This window comes from Sturnus vulgaris, chromosome 18 (genome assembly GCF_052056855.1).
Source record: "Sturnus vulgaris isolate bStuVul1 chromosome 18, bStuVul1.hap1, whole genome shotgun sequence".
Lineage (NCBI taxonomy): Eukaryota > Metazoa > Chordata > Aves > Passeriformes > Sturnidae > Sturnus > Sturnus vulgaris.
This window is the reverse complement of record NC_142260.1, coordinates 7,675,365-7,702,294: the sequence shown is the minus strand read 5'-3', so window position 1 is coordinate 7,702,294 and position 26,930 is coordinate 7,675,365. Positions and strand designations below refer to the sequence as shown.

The 26,930-nt window shown below is 45.3% G+C and overlaps 3 protein-coding genes across 6 annotated transcripts in view; 1 reads left to right on the top strand and 2 right to left on the bottom strand.

Annotated features, from left to right (window-relative positions):
• PRMT3 (protein arginine methyltransferase 3) overlaps window positions 1-5,159 on the bottom strand; it is a 141,329-nt gene extending 136,170 nt beyond the window's left edge. Inside the window, exons 1-3 of the mRNA XM_088175741.1 lie at window positions 4,805-5,159; window positions 1,753-1,868; window positions 784-883 (exon numbers count right to left, since the gene is read on the bottom strand). Coding sequence (XP_088031867.1) covers window positions 784-883; window positions 1,753-1,868; window positions 4,805-5,159 — 571 coding nt within the window. The remainder of the gene's footprint in view (window positions 1-783; window positions 884-1,752; window positions 1,869-4,804) is intronic.
• A 3,046-nt stretch (window positions 5,160-8,205) lies between these two features.
• DBX1 (developing brain homeobox 1) lies at window positions 8,206-12,084 on the top strand. Of its 2 annotated transcripts, XM_088175621.1 has the most exons (5): window positions 8,206-8,557; window positions 9,064-9,165; window positions 10,499-10,501; window positions 10,751-10,953; window positions 11,290-12,084. In XM_088175621.1, the coding sequence occupies exons 1-5, from the start codon at window positions 8,206-8,208 to the stop codon at window positions 11,659-11,661; spliced, it is 1,032 nt and encodes a 343-aa protein (XP_088031747.1). In that variant the 3' UTR covers window positions 11,662-12,084. The 2 variants fall into 2 exon arrangements, with proteins under 2 accessions (XP_088031747.1, XP_014746590.1); XM_014891104.2 differs by lacking the exon at window positions 10,499-10,501.
• Window positions 12,085-19,739: 7,655 nt separating this feature from the next.
• NAV2 (neuron navigator 2) overlaps window positions 19,740-26,930 on the bottom strand; it is a 364,133-nt gene continuing 356,942 nt past the window's right edge. For all 3 annotated transcript variants that reach the window (XM_088175391.1, XM_088175389.1, XM_088175390.1), the window contains 3 exons: window positions 26,767-26,885; window positions 23,767-23,970; window positions 19,740-23,438 (listed from right to left, as the gene is read on the bottom strand). In XM_088175391.1, the coding sequence (XP_088031517.1) occupies window positions 23,313-23,438; window positions 23,767-23,970; window positions 26,767-26,885 (449 nt within the window). In that variant the 3' untranslated portion in view covers window positions 19,740-23,312. The remainder of the gene's footprint in view (window positions 23,439-23,766; window positions 23,971-26,766; window positions 26,886-26,930) is intronic.

Sequence of the window (26,930 nt, the reverse complement as noted above, 5' to 3'; positions counted from 1 at the left end):
CTGGGACCAGATGCAAATCCTTGTGTGTTCCAATCTTTCCAAAGAGAGACTTCTGATTATTGGTTCTTCCTGCTAAGGTCAGTACACCTCATAAGTCCCATTGTTATTTCATCCATATTAAAACAGTCTTTTAAATATTAGGGCTGGACAACCAGAACTGAGAGCAAAAATCTGCCTTCTCTTTGGCTAATAGATGCTGTGGAAATAGCAGAAGATAACAAGAAGACATTCTCCATTTTTCCTCTCACAAATCTGCAGACAGTTACCATGTACACAGCAGTGGATGGAAAATTTTCCATGCTGTCCAGCCTGCCCCTGCTGCTCTAAGTGCAGAAGCAGGGAAAAGGCCCAGACATGAATTGTCCTGGCACTGAAGTCCAGCCTCATTGTTTGAACTCTTCCAAGAGAGAGAGTCTGATCACAGTCAGCAGTGTAGTCCTGTCTCTACACATCCCCCATTGTTGATTTATTCATCTGTAGGAGCCAGAGATATTCACCAAAAAAGGAGGATAGAAAATGTTTTGTATAATACCATTAGGGCAAGTTAGATAAAGGTTGATAGGTGAGGGACTAAACTTCCATTTAATATCCAAGGCAGAACAATTTAAAAGACACCAGAGAGATACCCTTTATCCCAGTACATTCGTGAATCAGGGGGCTGCAAACATAGTTTAAAGCTACAATAATTTCCATTCTCCTGAACTTTCTGGGTCTGAAGAGTCACAACCAGAGTATTGGTCCTCAAAAAGAGCCCCGTCCTTTACCAGGACAACATGACCATACCAGATTTCATCAAGTCAAAGTTTAAATCTGCTAAATCCCACCTGATGTCCCTAAAGACCTTACTAGAGACATAATTTGATGTTCTCCACCCTCCACTTTTCTAATGGACAAGGAAAAACAGAGAAAAAAGAAGACAAGAATCATGACATGATGAGAGACAAAAATGTGAATGCAACCACTAAAATGTGGGTTTTGTAAAGTAGTTCTCATACAGGTGTGATAAGAAACCTGAGAAAAGCTGTTTCATCTTATGAAGATCCTCTTCACACATCCTGGCTGTCTCATTCTAAACTTCAGTTGTCTTTGATATTTCCCCCTGCAGTACCAAAACTCTCCTGACAAAGTCCTGAAAGGAGACAAGTACATTCAAATTCTTCTAGGGCTTAACCCCACTGCATTGAAATTACCATGAGTTTTGCCCCTGACTTCAGCCCTGACAGAACAAGCAACATTCTGAGGCCAAAGGCATGGGGAAAAGCTTTTCTAAATTCTCTTTACATGTTCACACTCTCCTTAGTCCCAGAGATTTCCATTTGCTTTCAGATTGTTGAAGGCATAAATGGGTAACACACTTCACTGTGTATCTGGCCCATCTCATGCCTGCTGGAATACAAGTAGGAGGCTTTTCTTCTGTTCCTCAGAAAGAAACACTATTCTCTGAGAAGGGATGCACTTCCTGCAGGTTGGGGAAGCTCCCAGGAGAAAGGCCTGGGCTATTTCAAGAAAGATTCTCAAGGACTGGGACCTCATCAGCTTTTCTCGATGATTAAATGGAAGAGCCCTTCATCTCTGGACACCAGGAAGCTGCACTGCTTGCAAAGCAAAGCCCAGGAGAAGGGTGGTGCTGTTCTAGTCTCCAGGATGAGCCAAGGGCTTTCTGAAAACAACAACTCTTTCTCACAAGTGGAGATCCAGTGGAAAATCTTTTGGCTCTGCAAGAATCCAGCCATCCTGAATTTAGATACCTACCCTTGAGAATCCTGAAGAGGTGTCCATGATGCCTAAGACTATGAAGCTGTTAATTCCTAGGGCATTATTGCTCTTGGTTTTCTGTACCTGAAGCAGCTCACTTGGTAAAAGTATCCCTAAGGGACAACAGAAATATAGCAATTTTCATTCATCTCAGTTCCCATTTTACACAAAGTAACTGGGGGCAGAGCACATGGACCATATGGACCAGGGCTTGCTAACTCATTTCTCAGTGGTTCCACAAAGGTGAACCATGAGGGGCAGTTTGTCATTCTTCTTCTGTCAGAGCTCCAGAGATCAAACACACCCCACACCAACATCTACAAGAGCAGCTTAGTATTTCTGGAAGCCAAGCATTCTGTCTTTAATAAAGAGGTCCAGACAGTTACTCTCGTCCTCTATGGATGCAGGATAATTTACCAGCACCTTACACATATCTGTGGTCAGGGCATGGTCTGTAACTGAACCATTTAACTGCAAACCCATCACCTTAATAGGCAAGGTCATAAATGCAATACTTACAAGAAGAAAACACTAAATGCTCAGGGAATCATGTTCAAAAAACCAAGATGTTCCCTCACTTCAATTTGTGAGAGCATTAGAGTATCCCAACAAGGAAATTTTGCACTTGTGTTTAGTTAAAAACTATTACTCAGTATTTGAGTTTCCTTCCTTATCACATGGCTTTGGGTCCCCCCAGATGAATCACATGTTAATCCCTGTTATAGGACCTTTCAGCACCTTCACATAGGACTCAGAGAGAAAAACACTCTCCCCACAACAGCTGTTTTCCCCACTGAATCATGGCTTCTGATGGTATTTTCACCTGGAAGGAGCAAAGTGAGCCTCCCAGCCTATCACCATCCTTCTGGCTACCAGCACACAGCCTGGGGAAGGCTTTCCATTGGGAAGAGTGTTTACAGGTCCCTGGGTTCTCATCAGCCTCTCTCTTCTGAGTCTCTCTCTTAAACCTTCCCAGAGAGAAGTGAAGCATCAGTTGGCTGGCGTGGAGGAACTCAAGGGGTTGAGGGTTGATGCTCTAGCCCTTTTAAGAAAAGGTGTACAAACAAGAAAAGGTCCTGGTTTTATCCTACAGGTAGTCAAATAGTAATTCTGTTCTTTCTCTGAGAGACAGTGGTCCCTGTGTGATGTTCCAGCAAGCAGAGGGGTAGGGAGCAGATTTTAAATCCATTCTTGTGGCAGACATCAAGGGTGTGTGGGTTCAAGGACCCTCAGTTCAAAGTGACAGCAAACTCTCAGATTTTCTAAAATCCACACCAGGAAATATTCATTCTCCTGCTGGATTGTGCTGAAAGTCCTGTCCTCCCGAGAAAGTTGCCCTTCCTGTCATAACCCGGAGAGTGAGGAACAGAACTGGGTCTTAATGAGTGGAAAAGTCAGGAGATCTTCAAGTCCCAGCACTTAAAATTGCCCACTGCAAAGAGATTTCAGAGGATCAGTCACCAGAGAAATTTGCCACTGTCATAAGCAAAGGATCACAACTTCAGTTTACAGTGAGGAGGTAGGAGTACTCTTAAGAAATTATTTGAAAGGCAAAAGGATTTTTAATTCTTCTGACCTACCTGAGCAACATGAGAGGAACATGTTTTTGAGAAAATAAATGGGCAAGTTTGGTGTTCTGTCATCCTCCTCCAAATTTCATCTGCACAGTCTAATTTGGAAACCCTTGGGGCAGAGACCACAAGCAGGACCCTGTCCACCAACATCTGAAATCCAAACTGCCACTGTCCAATTCCCAGCGAGGTTCCACTGCACCAAGAAATCATGAAATTGAGGCAGCAAATAAACCATCATATTGGATTTTGCAAATCCTAGCTCTCCAAAATGTGCCAATCTTAGCTCATTAAAAGAGTTGTTTTTAGGAGGTTGTGTGGTTGTTTATTTGACAGATCAGTGGAGAAGAAAGAAGAGAGATTGTTCAATCCCAGATTATTTTTTTAAAACAAAAGTGGAGGTTGGGAAAAGGATAAAAGGACGAAATGGACAAAAATAATCAAATTTGGAAGAAAGAATGCAAATTACACAGGCTTGGAAGGAGTTAGTAAAGCGCAAGCAAGGCACAGAGACTAAACTAAAGTTAATTACTTTTGACATGATCAGATCATCTGGTTGCATTTCAGGCTGCGTGCACTCTGGGCTGGCCAGCATGAATGGAGAGGGAAAAGAAAGTAACTCTCCCCTCGAGGTCCCTTTGCCAAGTCTGGGCTGTGCGCTCTGTCCAAGATCCCTCTTTCTTTGCGCAGAGAGAGAGAGGGGGAGAGGAGAGAGAAACACAGTTAACCACCTGTCAGGGCTGAGGACACAATAAGGCAGCCCCCAAAAGAGCTTTTCATGCATGCGTAATATATTTGTTCAGCTATTCACTTAATGAAGCTGATAAATGTGATGCAAAACAATAGTCAAGTTAATCTATTTAGTAAAATGTTTTGAGACTCTCAGGCGATGTTAAGGAGGGTAGTGTGCTCGGGGACATTTTCATTTCAATACGCTCATCTCTCCCCTCTTAGGGGGGTTTCAAGCAACCTATGTGAATATAATTTCTTATAAATGTGTCTTTAATGGGTTTAATTCACCCTTGCCAGCTGTTTTTTTAGCTATTTTGTAAGAGCAAAACAAACGTGCCAGGCTTGGAAAGCTAGTTAAAATTAGTTTCGGTCACTGGGGCCAAGCTATATTTCCTGCAAACCATCTGCTTGATTGGCACAATAGAAGGATTTTCAAGAAAAGGGGGGATCTAGAAGAGCTTTGAACGAACCAACAGTTACTGTTCCTTGTGCTTGAATTCTAAAGGTGAAGACTTAGGTGTCTTAATACAGCCTCGCCCCCGCAGCCTCCATTCAAGCTGCCGGCGTGGTCGATGAGCATCGTTAGGGGGCTGGGACACAGCAGGGACGGAGCATCCCACCCCCTCTCCTGCAGCCCCCTCTCCGGCGGAAAAAAATAAAAGGAAAAAAAAAATAGAAAAAGGAATGGGAAAAGAAAAAAAAAAAAAAGAAAAGAAAAGAAAACAATCTAAAAGACGCGAGCACACGTTTGCACCGCAGCTTTCGGGAGGAAGAAGCGGGCACTGTGAGCCCGGACAGTCCTGGGGGAGCGGAGAGGGGCTCGGCCGGTCCCTTGTGGAGCGGCTCCCGGCTTGGGGAGGGAGGGACGAGAAGTTTGGCTTTGCAGCCCACCTGGCTGCGGGGAGCCGGCAGGGCAGGGGCTGTCCCGATCCCGAGTGGGGCAGCGCCGTGGCGGTGATTGAGACGTCCGCGTCCCGGGGCCGAGGATGCGGGAGAGCCGGGGGGCTCCGAGCGCCGCTCCGAGCAGCCGGGGGGGCGCCGGCTCGGCCCTGCCCAGCCCTTTGCTCTCCGGATTTGAAGTGCTGGCTCTCCCAATTTCATGCGGATTACCAGCCTCGGAGCGGGACACACGCAGCTTCAACCCCCACCTCCCCCTCCCTACCCCACACCCGCCGGCAGTTTTTGGGTTTGGGCTCTTTTTCCTTTTTTTTTTTTTTTTTTTTTTTTACGTGACAAAGAAAGTGAGTGACTTTTAAGAAATAAATTTGAAGATAACGACATTAAAATGAATGGCAGGAAACACAAAACTGCCTGAGCATAGGTCAAACGGCATTAGTCACAGGTTTTATCCTGAGACATTAGAATTCCCTTTCTCTTAAATGATCACTGCCTTTGAAAAGAAACTTCCAAAGGAGATCTCTTAAAATAAGATCCTTTCGTCTGATTTCTTGGTTTCTTATGGTCTATCTTCCCTTTCAATAGATGTCTAGTCCCTTTTGCCGTGGTGCTTAAGGAATTCTTTATGAGTGTGCTCAGATGCATCACAAGGAACCGGGTCCACGCGTGCCCCAGCATGCGTTTGACCCAACCTTCCCGAAAATGTCAGCCCCTCTTTTTTAAAACCAGAGAAATTAGCAGCAGTTGGTCTATAGTGAGACAAAATGCCCCCAATGTATATGTAAAGAAAGGAGTAAATCATCTCAAAGGAAACGTATAATGACTGTAAAAAACGAAGTGTTCTCGGAACAGCCCGGGCGGAGCTCATGTGGGAAACGCCGGGATCGGGGGACGGCTGCGAGAGGGGCAGGGAGCAGGGAACAGAGACGGGACTGAGAGCTGGCGAGGTGCCAGGTAATTATTTTATTGGGAAAACCCCGTTTGCTTTTTCCATCCGCTAGTAAATAACACCCTGAGAGCAGCGCTGCGCAGAAGCGGGGCTTGAGGTAACCCCGGAGCGTCCTGGGTGGGGGCGAGGGGAGAACTGAGCCCGGAGCAGGGCAGGACAGGGCAACCCCCGCTCCCCCCGGCATCCCTGGAACCCCCCGGGTCCCCCCTGCACCCCTGGCACCCCCCGGCACCCCCGGGTCCCCCCGGCACTGCGGAGCCTGGACGGGGCGAGGGGCAGGTGGCGAGACCCGTCCGCACCCCCTGCGCTCTGCCCACACCTTCCTTCCCCTTTTTCTTTACCTGCTAAGCATCAAGAACAACAAAACTGGGGAGCGGGGAAAAAAAAAAAAAAAAAACTCCAGCGAGGTTTTATTTCAAAGTGATGCTTTCAGACGGCGGACCTTCCAAGTCAGGTCTGCAGGTGCTCGCCTGCTGGGGGCCGGCGAACAGCGCCGGGAAAGCTTGTCAGGATCATACAGTTTCCAGGGCTGATTCCGTCCTCTCTAATAAATAACTTTTTGATTTGAATCAAGGGAGAGGTTTAACAGACTTTCTTTCTTCCCTAATGTGATATAAATCGCAGATGCAGTTTTATTGAATGGTTAAAGCATCGACATGGAGATAATCAACACAAAACGTCCGGACAAAAACCATCGAGAGAAATAAAGCTGGTTAATAAGATTTTTGAGAAAGCTTTGTGTTAAAAAGTAAAAAGGGAAAACAGCTGAAGGTGACAGTTAGTTCATGGTTAATAGGATAAAGGCTGCATGGTTGAGCTGCACACTTCTGCTTGCAAAGGTTCAGACACACCAAAGGGCTGAATAGGGTGCTTTTAAAACATAGGACATTTAACACATCTGTTATAGTCTTTAACAGAGAAATCAGGTAAAACCACTCTCAATAGTCGCTTTCATCACCCACCTCCAAAGGAAACTAACTACACTTGCGCCTATTTCCATATTTGCCACCACAAACAAAACCTCTCTACCAGAAAAATCCCTATTTACTACTTTCCCATTAGACGACGTCATTTGTCCCTCGCACCAAAGTTAGGGGACTCCGGGCTCTGTCGCATTGAGCAGTACACCTTCCGAAATCCTGCACACGCGTGCAGATAAAAAGCGAGATCAGGTGAATTTGGCTGCTTCTAGCCACGGACACCAACAAAGCGGAGAGTAGCTCGCACAACTTCAGCCAAAAGGATCCAAATGCGACAAAGTTGTCTTGATTTTCACAGCTGGAGGGTAGCGATTCCCACTATTTTGAACGTAGATAGGCTACACAGGAGCAACGGACTGAGAACCCGAAGGGGTTGCTCTGGTCCCACAAAGCTGTCCAGGTTTCTCCTGTGTGCAAGACTCAGATTTTGTGGGAGCGGAGTTCTCACCGGCCACATCAAGGCTCACATTTCGGTCTGGGCAAACCTCTCGCCTGAGCACAAGTACACGATATTTTTATGAAGCTCGGATCTTGAATATGCCTTACTCCGGACCTTTGATGTGCAGATAGAAAACCAACCCCACCTACACGCGCTAATTCTGCCTCATTCTAATAGCAGGAGCAGAATATGTTCAAACCACTGTGGGATCCACTCTCCAAACATGTTTCTCCCTCAACAGAGCTTAGTTCAACGTTTTCTAATTTGTTTTTTCAAACCCACAAAACCCCTGCTTTACTGAGAGTCCGCAGATAAGTTTATATGAATATTTATTGATTTATTTCCTAAACTCAGCAGGGGAGCGGCAAATAAATTTAGTGCTTTCTTTAAATAATTCCCTTTCTACGAGGCAAGATGTCATTTGAAACTTTTAAATAGGCATTTAATTAGCCTGTGTGTGTTGCCTCTGAACAAAACCCTGCTGGGAGCCTTTGGAGCGCTGTATTCCAAAGAGGCGGTCAATATGCAAAATTGATGACTACACTTTCTTTGTGGCGGGGCTATTGTGCCCCGGTTGCTTATGAAGTCTAATCCAATCATAAATTGCAGCCTCGGACCAATGGAGAAGCCGGGAGCTCGCCCTGAATGAAGCTGAAGTGGAGAACTTTGTTGAACCCCATTGTTGGGGCTGTCACTTTTGAAAGAGCCTCAGCGGGGCTGACCACTATAAAACCCATGGTCCAGGAGGAAGGGGCAGAGAGAACTCCGCCGGACTCGCTGGCTGGATCTTTACCAACCCAGGTTCGCAAAGCAGAAAACAAAAGCAAACAAACAAACAAGCAGGCGAGCGGCCCCAGCCCGGCTCCGCGGACGGCCCCTGCGATGATGTTCCCCAGCCTCATCGCCCCTCCAGCCGTCTACCCCAGCCTCCTCCGGCCGACCCCCACCCTCACCTTGCCTCAGTCTCTGCAGTCGGCTTTTTCCAGCCATTCCAGCTTCCTGGTGGAAGATTTGATCCGGATCAGCAGGCCCACCAGCTACCTGCCCAGGACTGCCCCCCCGCCCAGCATGTCCCCCCCAGCCTCGGCGGCCGGGACGGACTCGGGGACGCCGGAGCTCCCCAGCTCCACCACCGCCGGCTCCAGGAGGATCTGTTCGCCACAGACTTCCAGCAGCGACTCCACTTTCCTGAAGTTTGGAGTCAACGCCATCCTCTCCTCCACGCCCCGAGCAGGTAAGCGGGGCGACCCCGGGCCGGCGGCGGCTCCGGGCGCTGGGGACACACCGCCCGCAGGAGGGGCATGACGGGCGAGGGGCAGCGCAGGGAGCCGGCTGGGCGAAGGAAGGGAGGGAGGGAAGGAGGGAGGACCCAGTCCCGAGCTGCAGAGCCCTCCGGCACCGCTCGGATTTCAAGGGCGAGGGGCAGCGCTGCCGGTGGCCGATGCCGCTCCGCCGCAGCACGGACGGGAGGAGCAGGCGGAGGGAGGGGTCCCAAAGGAGACGAGGGATCCCCCGGCCGTGTCTTCGGGCTGACCCTGTCCTCACGGGTGCCGCTTTGCTGGCAAAACCAGAAAAAGCGCCACATTTCCTGGGCCGTTCTGAGTTCAGTCTGGCTCTTTAATTTTTTCTAAAAGTACCAGTGCGTTGGTCTCCAGACCGAGCGACAGAACCAAGCCTTGCCGTCGGTCGGGTCCAACTGGCGGTTACCCTCCGATTAATCCGATTTTATTTATTTACTAGAAACCTCCCCTGCGTTGCTTCAGAGCGTCCCGCCAAAGACTTTCTCATTTCCGTACTTTGAAGGATCCTTCCAGCCCTTTCTCAGATCTTCCTATTTCCCAGGTAGGTGTTTCCAAGTGTCGCTGTGAGCGGGCACAGCCCGGTGATTTCTCTCCGTCCCTGCGTTCCCTCGGCGGGGTTATGCTGCAGTTCAGAGGTTGGAGGGAGTACAACATTCAAACATCAGTCGCGCCAATTTGCTGCCCGATTTAGCACAGGCAGTGACTGCCTGACATTCCCTGCCCGCTCCCCCCGCTGATCCGCAAATTAGCCGGGATTGTCACGGTCCCGAGGCGAGGCGGGTCCCCGCTCCCTCCCTCCCTCTCTCCCTCCCTCTCTCCCTCCCGGCTCTGGTGTTTCAGCACCACGAGGAGCGGTCAGCTCCCTCCGCCGCCGGGAGGGAGGGAGGGAAGAGGGAGGGAAGGACGGAGGGAGGGAGCCCGTGGGTATCCCCCAAACCTTTCCGCCTTACGGGAGCGGCCTGACTGCCCTGCTCCACCTCCGCAGCCTATTTCCCTCCTCCACCTTCCCGGCTGCACCGTCGAACAACACGGGGAAGGCGAGAAAGCAGGCCACGGAGCTGTGATTGTTACAGCACCCAAGTATTATGATGCGGAGAGAACAAATTAAAAAAAAAAAAAAAAAACCAACCAAAACCGAAATCTAATTACACAAACAAGCTATGAATTTAAAAAGAAAACAGGGAAAGGGAGAGAGCAAAAAAATAACCCAAGCTCTTCTATTCATCTTCTGCATAATGGAATTTGCTCCCTTTCTCCAGCATGTGAATAGCCTAACAAAAACAACTTGAGCTTTATAAATAGCTTTTCATGTCCATTTAATGAAAATGATTTGGGGAAAGAGACGATTGTGCCATCAGTATTCTCCCGAGGAGCCTGGCATGCCGTTGTGTTTAGTTTGAAAGTGTAAATCTCTTTTGTTCCAATAATATATGGCGTTAGCTGCTTGTCCTCAGTCTTTTTCTGTTAGTTCATTACTACACAATTACCATTCACGCTTCATTAGCATCTCTGTCTCTCTTGGGGAGGTTCCCCCCCTTCTTTTTTTTTTAAGGCGAAACTCTGCCCTTTTTTATCATACTAATGCCATTGGGAACCAGGCAGTGTGCTAATTAGCTGCTACTTTTCATGTCTTCGAATTGAATTCTCCAACTTCGGAGCGGGGGTAGGGGAGAGAGAAGAGATTATTATAAAAAGATGAATACTGATTGATCAAAACTGCATCTGAAGAGAAGCGGTTTTGTTCGGAATCAGAAAAGTCCTCATTTTCATCTCCAGCATAATAAAGCATCTGAAATGATAAAAGCATCTGAAAAAAAAATAATCAAATGCTTCTGAGTGGGAGGGAGAGCTTTTTTATTATACCTCTATCTTAGCCGGTACGCCTCGCTTTGCCTTTTCAGGCCGGGGACCTTTGAATCTCCCAACAAAACCGGCCACCATTGACCCATTTTCCACATTTGAGTTGATAGATCTAATCCCGGCCATCGCTGCCTGAAAGGGGGGGCGGTTGGTTAAGCCTAAAGCTCCTTTTCACGGCCCCAGGTTGTTGAGTGCCCGCCCGAAGGGCAGGGAGGGATGGTGGGGGCCGGTCCCGCTGTGCTCAGCGCCCTGTGTCCCTCCCACAGCTGCCTCCGCCGTGGTCCCCATCCCTGGCACCTTCTCCTGGCCGCTGGCTGCCCGGGGCAAGCCCCGCCGGGGGATGCTGCGCCGCGCCGTCTTCTCCGACGTGCAGCGCAAGGCGCTGGAGAAGATGTTCCAGAAGCAGAAATACATCAGCAAACCCGACAGGAAGAAGCTGGCGGCCAAGCTGGGCCTCAAGGACTCACAGGTGAGAGGGGCGCCAGGTGGAGGGAGGGTAGAGGGTGCGTGGGGAGCCAAGATCCCCCACCCCCCGGGGGCAGCTTGAGAGAAGCAGGGGAGAAGGGGATTTGAGCGGGGAGAACACCCAAAGCAAGTTACAGGTGATCAACAGAGCCAAAAAGGTCACGATTCCCAGCTGGGTGAGTAGGACCACAGCCTGATTGCCCCTGAGCTCGCTCCTAGGGTCCTCCAAAGATCTTGTTAGCTTTAGTGCATGTGCAGGGTTTTGAGAGTGCAGCCAAAACACCTTTTCTGGCCCCTGTTTTACTGAGCCGTTACACTCCTTTGTTGCTTTGTACCCTAGGTGAAGATCTGGTTCCAGAACAGGAGGATGAAATGGAGGAACTCTAAAGAAAGAGAGCTCCTCTCTTCTGGTGGCTGCAGAGAACAGACCCTACCCACCAAGTTCAACCCTCACCCAGACCTCAGTGACGTAGGCAAGAAATGTTCGGGAGAGGAAGAGGAGGAGGAAGTTCCCCCCGTGTGCCCACCCAGCCCCCGGCATCCCCTGACCTACCACCAGTCCCCAGAGCATCTACACCTGAGGGACAGACTGGACTCCCAGATGTCTCCTTCTCCCTCCCATTCCAGCAGCCCCAGCAAACCTTCAGACTTCTCAGACTCAGAGGAAGAGGATGATGAAGGGGAAGAAGAAGAGGAGATAACAGTCTCTTAGACCACTTGCCTGCCCCCACCATCACAGGACACTGCAAAGATGTAAATAAACCAGAGTGCTATAAATTGAAGAGGTGCTGTCCCACGCCAATGTCCACACGTTTCTTCAGTGCAGGTTCTTTACCACACTCTAAGACTTCCTTCTCACTGGCATTCCTCATTTGTTGCCCCATGTGGAGGTTTTCATGTTCATTATATCTGCCCAACTTTTCATAACTCTCTCTGCTTAGCAATCAATATTTGCTCAATTAGCTAGTTTCTCCCAAAAAACAGACCATAGGCAGCTCCTGGCTCTACAGGAGGGAGGAAAGGGAAATTTCCCTGTAGGAAAGGAAACTTCTTCCCCCAGATTAAAAAAAAAAAAAAAATCAAAAATACAATATAGATGACATGACCATTTCTATTACCTTTCAAGTGAATTTCCAGCTACTGTATTACTTCAACTGCTACTGTAGACTTGTCTGATCTAGCAACTCTTTCCTCTAAAATAAATAACCTTGAGGGACCCAGACCATGCTCTGCCTCCCTCCTCACCCCAAATGGCACCATGCTTGTGCAACAGATCCATTGAAATCCCTGGAATGACTTTGAAAGTATAATGCAAACATGTCCTGTGTAATGGAGATCTTATATATTTATAATTTTCATCTTAATTTATTCATCAATATTGTGTTTAAAGCACCTTCTTACCCACAAGTTTGTGCTTATTTTCCACTTTGCTTCTCCTATCCATGGTGTGGACAGAGGAAAGTGGATACATCTCTTTGATTTTTAACTGAACTTTGCTGTCTTTGCACAGCTTATATGAACTGTACACTATTTTGTACACTTACTCTGTATGGGTGTTTTATACCAAGGTTATTGTCAATGGATATAACAATGGCTCAACAATAATTCTCTCTTTTTTTAATTAAATGACAGCTAAACTACAGGCAAATGCAGCTGTTTAATTGTGTAACTTATAAAGAAACACTTTTATTTTGTATTTTACCATGTACAGACTTTAAATATGTATATATATTAAAGTGGATGATTGTCCAATAAAAAAGAAGTAGATTTCCAAATTTGATCATTCAGTAGTACTTGGTTCTAGATAATAGGTTGCTGTCGTTTGTGTCTGGAAAAGGAAACTACCTTATTAGCGAGTCAATAAGAATGTATAAGTTCCTAATTAAGTGACTTTATAAGAATATCTACCTGCATTTTAACTAGGGAGCAACTCACCACACATCACTAAGACACTGCAGTTCATAGACTGGATGCAGGAAATTAGAGCATTCTTACAGAGTAGAGAAATGGGATGAAAGAGAGAAATTTAACTCTTCAGCCTCAAGCCCAGCCGAGGATCATTACTACAACACCAGGCAAATCCATAACCACCCACTTGCTTTTTGTTTTCACACTTCTGTTCTGCACTACAAAAATGTCGGGGGGTTTTGCCTTGCATACAGGTAGCAGAGTTTTTCTGAAACAGAGATTTCATTACAAAACTGCATTTATTTTCTGCTCCATGATCTCTAATGCCCACCATTCATAACACAAATAAACTAATGCAGCAGATGTCCCCCGGATCCAACTCTCCCTCTGCGCTCCAGTTCACTGCCACAGCCACAAGAGAAGGTGTGAAAAGAATTGAGTGATTCCATTTGGAAGAGACCTACAAAAATCATCTAGCCCAGCTTCAGGGCTGGCCAAAAATTAAAGGTGTTATTAAAGAGTATTGTCCAAAATCCACCTAAACACTGCCAGGCACAGGGCATGACTACCTCCTGCTAGAAAGGCTGTTCCAGGTCTTTAACCTCTTTCCAATTAGGTAATTGGACACATCTAAGCTAATTGGACACATTGTCACATTTCTCATCTACCTCTCTGACACCTTGAAGCCATTAGCAGCTGATAACACACACCTGATAGAGGTGGAATGGAAAAGACACAGTATCCCATAAGGTACAGTGAAACAGCAAAAGGGCTTGCTGGGTTTGTTGTGCTGTTGTTTTGTAAAAGCCATGCACAAAAGAAAAGCTAAACAAGGAATTAATTCACTGCTTCCCATGGGCAGGCAGGTGTTCACCCTTCTCAGGAAAGCAGGGTCCCATCACATGGAATGGTTACTTGGGAAGATGAACACCATCACTCCAAACATCTCCCCCTCTTCCTCTTTCCCTCCACTTTGTATCCTAAGCCTGATGCCCATGGTCTGGAATATCCCTGTGGCCAGTTTGGGTCACCTGTCCTGGCTGTGTCCCTTCCCATTCTGCCAGGCAGCCCCAGCTCCCTCCCAGTGAGGCAGAACAAGAAGCAGAGAAGGCCTTGGCTCTGCTCAGCAACAACAAAAACATCTCTGTGTTATCAACACCATTACTAATGTCTATATCATTGTGCATTCAGCACAAATCCAAAATACTGCCTCCTACCAGCCACTGAAGGAAAACTTACTCTGCCCAGCCAAAACCAGCACATCCAGTAAGCATAAGGCTATAGTTATGAAACTTAAGACAGAACTAATTCCAAACAAAATTTGTTTTAAAATCCAGTGGCTACTCCAGAGAACACAGGTGCCAGCACACATACTACAACACTCTAGAAAGGGACATGTCCAAAATAAAAACAAAACCCCTTCTGATTCATTGTTCAACAGAAAGTGCTGATCTTCTTGCACCCTCTGTTCTTCACATTTTCTCTGCACTAGAAATGATATAAAAAATAACTCTTTGACTGCTTCTTTCAGCATGAGAGCTATTACATCTCATACTGCTTGACAAACAGCCTTACTAAAGGAAAAATATTATGGAATTGCCATTTAACAGGGAAAAATGCTTACCCAAAATGTGACATTTATTAATCTTACACTTTTTATTTTCCCCTTCCAGAGTCTTTTTTTTTAACAGCAAAAAAGAACATTGTGTGACTACTAAGCATAAACATTTGATTTTCACGGATACCTTAATATGAAATTAAAGGACTCATTTTTATTTACCAGCAGCTACCAGACTGCATCTGTGGCGGCAGGAAGGGGACCTCCTTCTCCAACACTGCCCTTGCACACTGTGAATGAAGAATCCAGAGCCACAGATACCATGGGATGGCTCGTGTGGCACAGCTGTGCCAAGGGAAGTACTGCACAAGTAGCCACCCTTTCTGGAGGTCTAATGTCAAAGGCATAAACTTATTCTCTTACCTCACATGTGGAGAGATTTTAGTCACATTAAGAGGATCTAGTGGCAGCTGGGTTTTTCCTGGTGTGCATGGCATTGGGAATTCAGCTTGGGTGTATTTCTGAGAGCAAAATGTTCCATAATTTGCTGTTAACAGCCAGAGTGTCAGAGGAAACCTCCCTCTATTCCCTGAAACAAGCTCAGCTCTCTCTGTCTCTCTCTGTTTTTAGTGTAGCTCTCTGTATGTGTTGGGAAAGGAGGGAAGGGGATGAGAAGCCTTTCCTGCCTTCATGGAGATGGAATAGTTTCCATAATGACTAGCAGCACCCAGAGTTTTGGAAACTCTGGTAATCCCATGTGTAATACACTCCTATAACAGCCTTTGCTTTAGGATATCAAAGAGCTCTTTTTAACCCAGCAGCCCAGAGGTCTTGTGTGTTTTTCTTCCTTCTCAGAGCCAGGAGGGAAGTTTCCCAGACTGGGGAATGGATAAGGCAGAGAGGGGGATTGTGAGATTTGGTAACTGTGAGCTCAGGGCAGCAAATTCTGAGCTATTTTATCCCTTAAGAAACCAGCTGGTTCAACATCTGTGCCTACCAGCGTGGGAGAGTGGTTTCTGGACAGGGGCAGAAAGGAAATAAATAACTTTCTTGGGCAATCTGTGCTGTTGCTGCCTGCAGAGCTTTTGGTCACAGACCTGGAGTGTGTCCCTCTGGTCCTGTTCCTGGTCCAATGGCTTCTTGAGCAGTGCCCTGCACAAACTGGGGAGCTGGAAGTGTTTTCACCCAGCCACAGCCAGGCAGACAAGGCTCCTGCACAGCCCTTTACTGGGAGCAGGCTGAGTAAAAAACGAAAATACAATAAAATGCAATAAAATAAAATATAACCTCTTTTGAAGGGCACCTGTCTTTCAGGAAAGTGGTTAAGTAGAGCACATGTTGCAAGGCCATAGTTTCCAGGAGCAACCAGCAAAGACTGAAGGTGACAGCAGGACATTAAACCCCAGCCAGTTCTAAACCTCCATCCTACAGGAAACTAGATTGGTTTGAAGACACTCAAGTTCATTTCTAGGAAACACTGATGGCATTTAAAACCCTTTGCCTGGGAAGTTCAAGGTGGGGTTTGACACAAATCTGTGGGCTCTGCTATTTTGAGGAGCAGCAAGGCAGAGTCCCACTCCTGGCTGTGTTCCCTCCCAGGCCCAGCCATGTGCCAGTGTGTGTGCATGGGCTGGGAGCAGAAAATGGAGCTGTTCCCTTGATTTGCTTTTCTAGCAGCTGGAACTGCCTCACTGCTGTGTCTGGGTAGCACATGGCAGAAATGCTCAGCAAGGATGGGAAATATCATCCCTCCTGCTGGCCCTTACCAAGTGACCTAATCGGGCATCTTCAGGGCTCTTGTATTTTTGAACCAAGATTGAATTGATACAAGTAAATAATGCCCTTCAACCTCAAAACCCACACCAGCACCACTCTCCCACCCTGCATGACAGGGATTTAACACCTGGGAAGTCCAGCAGAGTGGGGCCTCACAGGAGTGCCTTTGCTGGACATGCACAAAGTGCCAGGTGTGCTGCTTTTACCCAATTTTCCCTCTGATGTAATCAGCAAAGGGCCAAAATACTTCATAAAATCATACAACAGCATAGGCTGGAAGGCATCTGGAAAGATCCTCTGGTCCAGCCTTTTGTGGGAAAGGGAATCTAGATGAGGACTATAACTCTGTTTTGAAAAGCCTCCATCAAGGGGGACTCTACCATATCCTTGAGGAGATTGTTCCACAGAATGATTGTTCTTTCTGTAAAAAATATCATTCTGATAGCGAGATAAAACCTCTCCTGGTGCAGCTTGTACCCATTGCTCCTTGTCATCTCCATGTGACTCCTTTTGAGAAGAGAGCATCCATCCCCTTTGTGGCTGCCCTTTAGGTACTGAAGTCCTGCCATGAGGTCCTCGACAAGTTTTCTTCAGGAGCAGACCCAACTGCGTCAGTCTTTGTTCACAGGGCAGGTTCTCATACCCCTCCTAGGTTTAGCCAAGCTTAGCCTTGCTAAATGCAACTTGGTACACCCCAGCAAGGTTCTTGTAGTCCTTGATTGATATTTGGCCACCTTCCCGTGGTCAGGGTTTTTTTGTTGTTGTTGTTGTTGTTTTGTTTTTGTTTTGTTCTGTTTATATTTTTTGTTTTGTTTTTTTTCTGTGTGTGTTTAAGCACATCCAAAAGCTCCCTGCTAAGCCAGGGTGGTCTCTTGCTCTGCTTTCTTCCTCTCCCTTTGTAGGGATTGGACTGCTCCTGAATAACTCCCAGCCCTTATAAGCTGATTGTGCTCTCCGTGGATGCTCCCCACAGACCCCCACAGCTGGGCTCTGAGCATATGGAAGTTTCAGGAGTGGAAGGTTCAGTGCCTCTTAAATCCAGGGGTTTTGTCCTATTAGTTGTGTTCAGTGTTTTTAGCAGGATCTGAAACTTCACAATGCTATTATCACTATATCCAAGGCCACCACTGATAGTTATGCAGTAAAGTAAATATTACTTTGCAGCACTAAATCCAGCCAGAAATGGGTTGTTCTGAGTCAGCATGTCCAGCATCTGCAGCAGGAAGCATTTCTCAGAGCTTTCCAGGATCCTCGTGGAGGACTCGGGCACTGCTGTGCAGAAATAGCTTGTTTAATAATCAGAACTGATTAGCGACTGGAGGCTGACAGCCTGGCAGAAAGTGTGAAGCTGAAAATTGTGCGTTAACGTTGTCAGAAATCTCGTTGTGGATGAGGCTTAGCGGCTCACACCGATCTGAGCTCATATCTTCTTACTCCCCCACTGGGCTTGGGCTTTGTGTCCTAACTCCTCTTTTGCACTGGGTGGTGCTGGTTCATCACAATCCCGATAAAAAGGCGCTCAGACCTGGTGAGGTATCAAATGCTATTTGTTAGAGCGAACACTGCAAGATGGGAGCAGCAGAGACAAAATCCTGCCCCTTCAGATGCTGAGAACCCCCAGCAGAGCAGCATCCACACGCAGCATCCCGGCCATCCCACCCATGGTGCGGGCATTCAGGGGATTACAGGAGGGTGTTTCTCACAGCAAAAGAGATCTATTAACCATTTCTGCTTTGGAACAGAAAGGATGCACCCATGAGACCTCCTTGCTGCATGGTGAGACACAGCCAAGGACACACAGATGGCTCGTCCTCTCCTCCCAGCAGGAGCTGCACGCCTCTCCTTAGAGCAGGCTGAGCTGATGGACACGGCGTTTGTGCATCACAGCCCGGCTCTGAAGGCCAGCCTGTCCTCACGGCACAGGGCAGAACAGCACAGCACAGTCCTGGCCATGCTCAGGCTCACTGACGTCTGGATCACCAGCTCCTTGATCCACAATGGGCTTCCAGGCAGCATCCCAGGGGAAGCACAGCCCCCTCCCATCTGCCTGTAAATCCCATTTTATGTAAGGACCTTCAGACTTCCTAATTGCCCAGCCCCACGTGGATGAACTTCCTAGAGGAGGGATTACCCATGTTTGGGCACAGCATGGTCTCCACTCCCTGTGACATCTCTGAGCAGATCAGAAATACCTGTGACTGAGCAACCTGCTCTTACAGAAAATGTCCCAGCTCATTGTGGGGGATTGCCTACACGACCTCTAAAGGTCCCTTCCAACCCAAACCATTCTATGATTGAGGAAGGAGAGAGGAAAATGGATTTCTGTGTGGCTAAGCCAACAAACAGGATGATGGGGAAGGAATTGCCTACAGTCAGCCAGGGGCAAAGATGGAAATTGTCCTCAGCTGCTGTGCTCTGCTCTAACCCCCAAAAGCCCAGGTTAAATGTCCACATTAGAAACCACAGACAACCCTTGGTTACTGCAAGATCAATGTCAGAATCCTGGGCATCAGTAAAGTGGTGAAATGGACAGCAAGTGTGGAATGGAGCATGGGAGTCTGCAGGGCACCAGGAGGAATTCCCTCTCTGATTCTTGAAGCGACTACTCCAAAGTACCAGGGGAAAAGGTCGGAGGAATGAGAAGGGTGTAAATACATGTCACAGGCTGCAGACTGAGTTTATAAAATGACTCCAGGGAATTTCCCTTTTCCATTGCAGAAAGGAAGTCAGCACTGATCCTATGGAGCAGAGAAACGATGAGATGGGTCCAGGAAGGACATAAAATTAAATAAGATGTTGGTAACAGAAAAGTAGGAAAATAAAGGTTAAAGAGAAGATGAAGTAAAGGAAAAAAATAAAAGTCAAGATAAGCGTACGAGACAGAGTGCATAGAGCAGAGCAAAGAATAATGCAGGAAAGGCACAGGGCAGCTGAAAAAGGAAAGGAAGGGAAGAATTCCTAAGAGATAATAAACATTTTGGCAGTCCAGTATGGATTCAAAAATTGTCCAAGATCATGGCTGAAGCATTATCCAAGACCAACTCTAAGACATGCAATTCTGTGACTCAAAGGAAGTTTACAGAACACAGAAAAATGTGCTTGAGCACGTCCAAAGGAATTCTGCCCCTGGAAAACTGCTGTGGAGGACAATGTCCACACTAAGATCAACTCTGAGCTACCATTCACCATTTACACTGCTGTGCCATTTACGAGTATTTTTGGATTGAACAAATTTAAACAAAGGTCACCAGTTTTCAGCAGAACTTCTCTTCTACTTTCTTTGAAGTTTTCTACACGTGAATCTGTCCTACCAAGATTAATCATTCAAATAGGTGATAAGTGGACAAAGAACTGTCAAAAAAGCAGGAATACCAAGAAAGTCTCCAGGACAAATAAACAAAACACCTTAAAGTGCAGAGGTGTTTGCATTTATGCTTTCTGAATAGAGAACTTTTGCTTTTTTTTTTAGTCAGAGTATTTATTTGCCATGAAGGAGAAATTATAAAATGGTGATTAGGAAGGGATAAAAAGTTCTGGGAAGCCACAAATCTGAATAAATAAGCATCAATTTTATTGAATCATGAATAATTTAAGACTGGTACAATCATCAGCTTTATTCTCCATGACATGGGGTGGGGAAGGGGTAGAAACAGGGAGAGTGAGAAAGGGGAGGCATGATCTCAAACAGACCATTCACAAATTCCAATCCTAAATGAGAACTGAAAATTAAATAGGGAGAGGAGCAAATGGAAAACATCATAAACGTACACAAAATACTCAATTCCTAGTTTTCTCTTTAAAAATGGCTAGAAAAAATTCATCAAAATGCAGCACTTTTAATCAAATATTTACATTTCTATGTTACAATGAAAAAATGTACATCTTATAGAACATATTTCATAAACTGTTCCACTGGAAACGACTAGATCAAAACAGCAACCTTCCATTTAATATCAACAAAGATTTTTTTTGCTCTGTTTTTGTATATTATTTTTTTCTTGAAAGAAAATTGCCACATTTAGACAAGATTTCATACACATAATATCGAAGTTAAGCATCAACAATGAAATATCAAGTCTGCTTCTTTCAAAATGTACAAAAAGGCTAACCAACCCCCTCCCTCCCCTTCCCCAAATAAACCACATCTCATTTATGGCCTGTATCATTCTTGGCAGTTGTGAAGGAAAGAAAATGGTTTATTCTCTCAATTTATAACTCAACATGAATGTTGCATAGAATCTTGCATTTCTTGTTGATATTTTTTAAAACAAGCCAACTTTGTAAGGAGGAGAAAGAAGGCAAAAAAGACAAAAAAAAAAAGAAAAAAACCCAGGAAGTGTTTTGAAAAAGCCTTAAATGAGAAGGAAGTCACCTAAAGAAAGACTTAATCTATGAAAGTCTTGATAAAAACTAAGACGTGTGTACAACAGGTAACCCTGCTTCCCGAAGTTTCAGAAAAGACACGGAATATTGTGATGCTCAGAATGACTAGCCTATTCAAAATTGCCTCTCTCACTTTAAGCCAAACTAGTGTCAATAAAAAAGAACAGATAATAGAAATTTCTTCCTGAGCTTAAGCACAGGATTAAACATGAGAAAAAAAAAATACCCCGTTCCCCACAAATAAAACACTACTTTAAACATGTCTTTTAGCACTCAGTTCAAGGGCAACTGAGACATTTGCTAGGATATCAAGTCTATTTAAAGCCCTAGCCCTGCAACTGGATTTCTTTTACAGGCACATGCTCTGTCTGCATGGATTCAGTTGGGGGATTAGGTACCAAAATTCACAGTAGTAGCAGGTAAAGTCAGTGCTGGGAAGCAGAATTGTCAAGACTACTGGAAAAAATTAACTTTTCTCAAACTCATCATCAGCATGCTATGGATTTGATTCCATACAGATCTAACCCTTTTTTTACAGTACCAAGAACTGGATTAGGAAAATTGGCTGAGTAACCTTTGTTATTCCATTCAGTAAAATAAGGAAATCAGAGTTCATAAGGTTAAAACAGTAACAACACCAAGCTCTTCCCCCCCATCATTAAAATATTTAAATTTTTCCTTTTACAATATTTTTCTTTAAAAAAAAAAAGTCATCAGCACTTAAAAGTTGTAACAGGAGCAGATTCAAGACCAGCTTAGTAAGACAAAGTACAGTTATATTACAGAAAGTCATGAGGTATAATAAAACCATCCTCTCAAGCTGAGCTACAGAAGCATGAACTTGTCTGTTATGTTCCTTTAAACCCATAAGCTCTTGAAAAAGTGTTTGTAGTAAGATTTCTTTCTGTACATTGAAAAACCAGCATATTCCTGTAATTTATTAGAGTTGAAAAGCTTCTTTTGTCCCTCCTGCATGGATAAAACAGCTCTTCAGTGATTTATTAGCTGCAGATTGATATGAACCTGAAACATTATCTCATTTCCCTCCTTTTTTTGTCACATTTAAACAAATTCTAGTGTCTCATACAAACAATATTCACAGCAACTTATGATATTTCAAGAGATGACTTTAGCCCTGTTTCTTTAAATAAAATCCCATAATATACAGCACTAATTTAATCAAACACAATTAGTACAAAATAAGGCATCGCTTTCAAAAGTCAGCACCAAAGGAGAGCTGGCAAGGCTCGCACAAATCCCTCTGAGGAGCGAGGGGCTGGCTGAGGTACAGCTGCCGTGCTGGGCATGGTGGTGTCACCAGGAAAGTGCAACTCTTTGGGAGGTGTTCTTGCTGCCCAGCACAAGTACAAGCCTTAACACTGACAGTGTAGGGGTGTGTGCGTTCACAGAGGAGGAGAAACCAAAGCAGGTTCACAGCTCTGCCACAGCTCAAAAGCATGGCACAGCTAAACTCAAAAGACACAGTACTCAGTACCTTATCTTTTTTTCTTCCAGACCTGAATACTGCTGAAATACTTCTTTTTTTTTTTACACTTTGCAATTAAAAAGAAAAGTAATGGAAGTAAGTATTGTCACCAGAGCAGCACTGGAACTGCCACAGAGCTGAATTTTAATTAACCCCCTTATGGTTGTGCTGATTGGAATGAAACCTCTGAACAAAACCCAAAGTTTTTAGAAAACAGCTGTAACATTTCATGGCAAGAATTAAAAACTGAAAGTCTGACTCATCCCTTTGCAGGGGTGCAGCTCACCTCTGTGTACAGGGCTCACCATGCCTGTGCCCTGCCAAGGGTCCTTTGGAGCTGCAGGACCCCAAGGGGCACAGCCCTGCCACTGACTCCTGTGAAGGAGGGAAGCCCCCTCTCCTCAGGGTGGATTGGTGGGGTGTAAACACCACAGAAGTCAGCTCAGCTGGTGGTGTGGGTGTAAGTGGGAAGAGAATTGGGCCCTGACTAGCAAAGGACTACCTGATCTTTCACTTGTAGCAGGATTGATTGTTACACAGTGTTTGAAAAAAAAAAACCTGATTTGTTCAGATTGTATATATATTTTTATATATTCCTATTTATATATATAATCTTTATAAACACACAATGAAAGAAAGCCAAGGTCTCAGACTGGCAAGGAGAGCAGCGCTTTTTGTTTTAGTTTCTTTTTTTTCCTTTCCTCTTTTAATATTGATTCAGACTTCCCTGTTTTGCAGCTTTGCCTTCACTGAGTATTACCACCGAGGCAAGCAATATTGTTATAGCACCAGAACTATATGAAGCTGAATTTAATCCACAAAGCTGATTGGTAAAAGTCCAGCCCTCACGTAAATGTGTTTGGTCAGAAGCAGCATAGGCAAATATTCCCTCTCCCCTCTCTTTCCAGACAGTACATGGCACAAAGCTGTTTGCTTCACAGCTGTGAAGTTGCCCCTCACCCCTGTCCTTTCGACTTAGTAATGATGATTAATTTTAACATCTTCAGGATCTTAGGCATGAGAGCTTACAGCAACTAAAAAGAAGGAAACAAAGGAGTAGTGCAGTTCTCATCACTGTCAAAAGAAAAACAATACAAAGGTCGCTTGGGTTGCCTGCACCCAGGTTCAAGATTGCTCCAAGTGTCTTGTTCTTGCAGCTCTAATACTGAGATCCCAGCCCAGGAACGTGTTCTTTTCATGAGTCTGTAATCAGGGCTCTTGCCAAGTGGAAACAACCTCTGTCTGAGGGAGATCACAATGTCGACTCCAGAGAGGAATCCAGGATGTCATCATGATGGCTGTTGCTGTTGGAGTCACTGTCATAACTCTGGGGACTAGAGTAGTTGGCTGCCTCCTGCAGTCTCATTAGCATGTTCATCTGCAAAGGCAAGGCAGTTCGTGATTATTTGTATTCTGAGGTAGGAACAACATGAACTCCACATGACAGTACAGTGGCATTTGCTTTGCCAGTGGGCAAGGAAGGAAAGGCAGAAACAAGCGAGGTCAATAAAGCTGAGACTCAGAAAAGAGGCTTTGACTGTAAATCATAGCAGCATTCAAGTCACTGACAAAACACAGCTTTTCCAGTAAAGGAGAAAATGAGATGACTGAAGGGATTAGTCTACAGCCACAGACCAGTTCCTGTCTCTAATCCCTAGAAACAAAGCAAAAGAAAGAGTTCTGCTGTTCCAGAAATGAGAGCTTACCAGAGGATCTCCTTCAGCATCACTCACTGGAACTTGTTTGCTGGTGGAGCCTTCCCGGGCCACGGAGTAGCCATCAAAGCCCACGTCCTCGGGCCGCAGCTGCAGCAGAGGAGGCCACTCGTGGTGCTGGGGGGTGGCTGCCCAGGGGTAGGTGTCCATGACCCACTTGGCAGGATCCTCCCAGGGTGCTCTCCTCCCATACAACTGAAAGAGCACAGAAAATGTGAAGCATTCCACGCACCTCACCCAGTGCCTACCTAACCAAACCGAACGTGCCATGGCTCAGGCTGCAGGAAACACTCTGCAAGCAGGGCTGAACGTGGGATTTTCCTCACCCTACTGACACACAAAGCCCTTGGTCATGGCACTGATTTGGAAGGAGCTGATCACCTTCTCTGAGACTGCAATGCCCTTCTCTTGGCACCAGCTGAAGGAAGGAATGCCTGAGAATACCATCACCTAATTAAGTCAACTTAAATAATGTCAGCACACAAAAGAAGCCATCAGTGCCGACATCTGGATTGTACTGGCAGCTGCCTTGCAAACTGCCATCCATGGAATGTGGAGGAGGAAATGTGAGATCTGTCATCAGGCAGTAATGATGGATGTCAAGCCATGAAATTTTCAAGACATATTTTTTTCATATTCAACCAAGAAAAAGCACCAGCAGCACTTGTCTCTGGTCAGGTTCCTAAATAGGCAAGCTCTTCTTCAAAAACGTTTTTCTGTCCAGAACAGACTGTGCTACTGAATCCCAGTGTATTGTCCCTGTTATATTCCATGTGCCTTAGCTAGACAACACGTTCATTTTAATGCCTCATGACTTCCAAAAGCATAAATACAACTACAAGTGGCTTTAAAACGCTTATTTCCACTTCATAAATATCACCATCAACATCCTTCAGCAACTAGAGTTTGTCTCTGACATTTTGTCACTGTCCACTTCCTTTATGCCCCTGCACAAGGGTAAAAAAACAGTCTAGCAAAGAAATTCACCAGTTCTCTGATGGATCAAGGATTATCTCACTTTCCACAATATTATTTCTCCTTGGCACGTTTTTTGTGGGTTTAGATTTTGCATGCACAAAGTATTAAATTGCTCTGAATAGCAACCCTGTGAAGCAGGAAGGAGCAGAGGTGCCAGCAGATGGTGCTAGGCAATCTGAAACACAGCCCAAACCCTTCATCCTTCAGCCCTGTTATCTTCCCAGCACAATGGCTTCAAGATGTGGCAAATCAGATTTCCTATTCTTATCTTGTTCTCAAATTTACAATGATATGTGTCATTTGGTAAGTGGCAAAGTATTTTTCACATCTTTGCTCCTGCAAAAGTCTGAGTGGATCTGAGCTCAGGAGAGACTAAATGACTCAAAATCCTCTTCCATGGCAACCAGCTCTGTCCACCCCTCCCACTGGCACGTTTTCCAGGGAGCAAGTCATGGGACAGGGATGAACAAGTTGCTTCACAAAGCATGAAAGAAAACTTTTTGGAGTGACAGTGGCAGGAAGCCACAGGTTCTCTGGGTCCTCTTTCTGCTGGTGCTGTATTCTGTACACCAAGCAGGAAGAACTCGGGTTTTACATAACCTTCTCACACCCCTGTTTTGAAGAACAAAACAAGTCAGCTCCGATGGGAGCAATTATTGTAAGGATCCATTTGGCTTGTTTGTATTTGACCCAAAATAATTCTCTAAATGAGAAACAGAAATACAAAAAATAGCTGAGAGCAGATCCACAGAGATCAGAGCGAAATTAGGAGTCCACCTTTCCTTTCTGGCAGGCAATTTCAGGAAAGATGTGCTCTCAGAGGAGTCCTTGTGGGTGTGGGGAACAGAAAATAGCCCCAGATGAAACCCACATTCCTGGCATTAGCTTGGTCATTAGCACCACTCTGGCTTCTCTTCAAGTACTAAAGTGCATCTTCTTATCCATCAACCAAACAAAAGAGAAATTATTTAAATAGGGATGAATTAGTGCAATTTGGGCAAATGGGACTGAAGGGGATAAAAAATCTAAAACACAAAGAGAGAAACTGAAGTCCTTGCACGTGGAACACAAGCCACTCAAATACCCTAAGGAACCACGGAGATACTGGGCAGAACAAGGAAGCAAAAGGATGGTTTTATCAATTGCTCTCTCTCTTTCTCCACTTCCATTACTAATTTTTCAATGCTTTCCACAAGTACTGATCAGTGATATGAGAGCTCCAAAACCCAGTACAAGGAGCCCATGCATTACTGTATCAGTTTTCTCCATTTCAAGGGCAGTCACCTGCTCTCCTTTCTCTTGTTTTAGGTTGGAAAGATTTCTGGCTCCCATTAACTTCTTTTATAACAAGTTTTATGTAAAATGGTTCACCTGTTCTATATCTAGCAAAGTTCCTGAGTGTGTTTTGTACTCCACGACCTATTGCTTTCCTCATGTCTAAGAGTCTACCACAATTATCCCAAAGAAAATGAGGTCTCCAAGTACTGGCAAATTTCAAATGGCAGTTGTGGTTTGCCCAAATTTTACCCCAGACTTGGAGGTAAAAGACAGAATTATATACTGAGAAGTAATCAAAATGTCACTGATAGTGCTCCTGTCACTCATGAATACATTCTCTCTATGCACAGCTTTTTCCTATGCTGAAAGATTGGATTTCCAAAAGAAAATCCTGTGTAACAAAGTTGATGACCACAAGCATATTTTTCTGATGCACAGGATAATTTTAGGGTGTGCTTTTGGAACACAGTATTGAAAGATATTTGTGTGTCTAACTCCCCTCACTGAAAACATCAGCAGTTTGGCATCTAACCACGTTTTCCACTTTCAGTTTCAAAAATGCTTGAAGAGACTAATTCTGCCTGAAATTATTGACAATTCTAGTTATATTTTCATAGACATGCAGCTATTCAATGTGCAAAGGTGTATCTACAGAAAGTGTTGCCACTACTGAGTTTTGTTGTCCTTTGAACAGATGCTATTCTAGACCTTTGATTTCTCCCTTTGCCTGCTCACCTGTAGCCCTTCTCTTACTGCCTCCAGAAGATATGGAATGATGGAGTAGTTCCACAAGTCAGTGAACCAAACTCTAGAACCATCTACATCTATTGGACAGGAGAGGAAGAGCCGTGGACCTGGAGAGGGAAATTCAGATATTACACTCAAACCACAATCACAAT

Coding starts and splice junctions, on each gene's coding strand:
- DBX1 (XM_088175621.1), top strand. CDS start 8,206: ATGATGTTCCCCAGCCTCATCGCCCCTCCAGCCGTCTACCCCAGCCTC. Junction 8,558..9,063: donor CTCCTCCACGCCCCGAGCAG/GTAAGCGGGGCG, acceptor TTTATTTACTAG/AAACCTCCCCTGCGTTGCTT. Junction 10,954..11,289: donor TGGGCCTCAAGGACTCACAG/GTGAGAGGGGCG, acceptor TTTGTACCCTAG/GTGAAGATCTGGTTCCAGAA.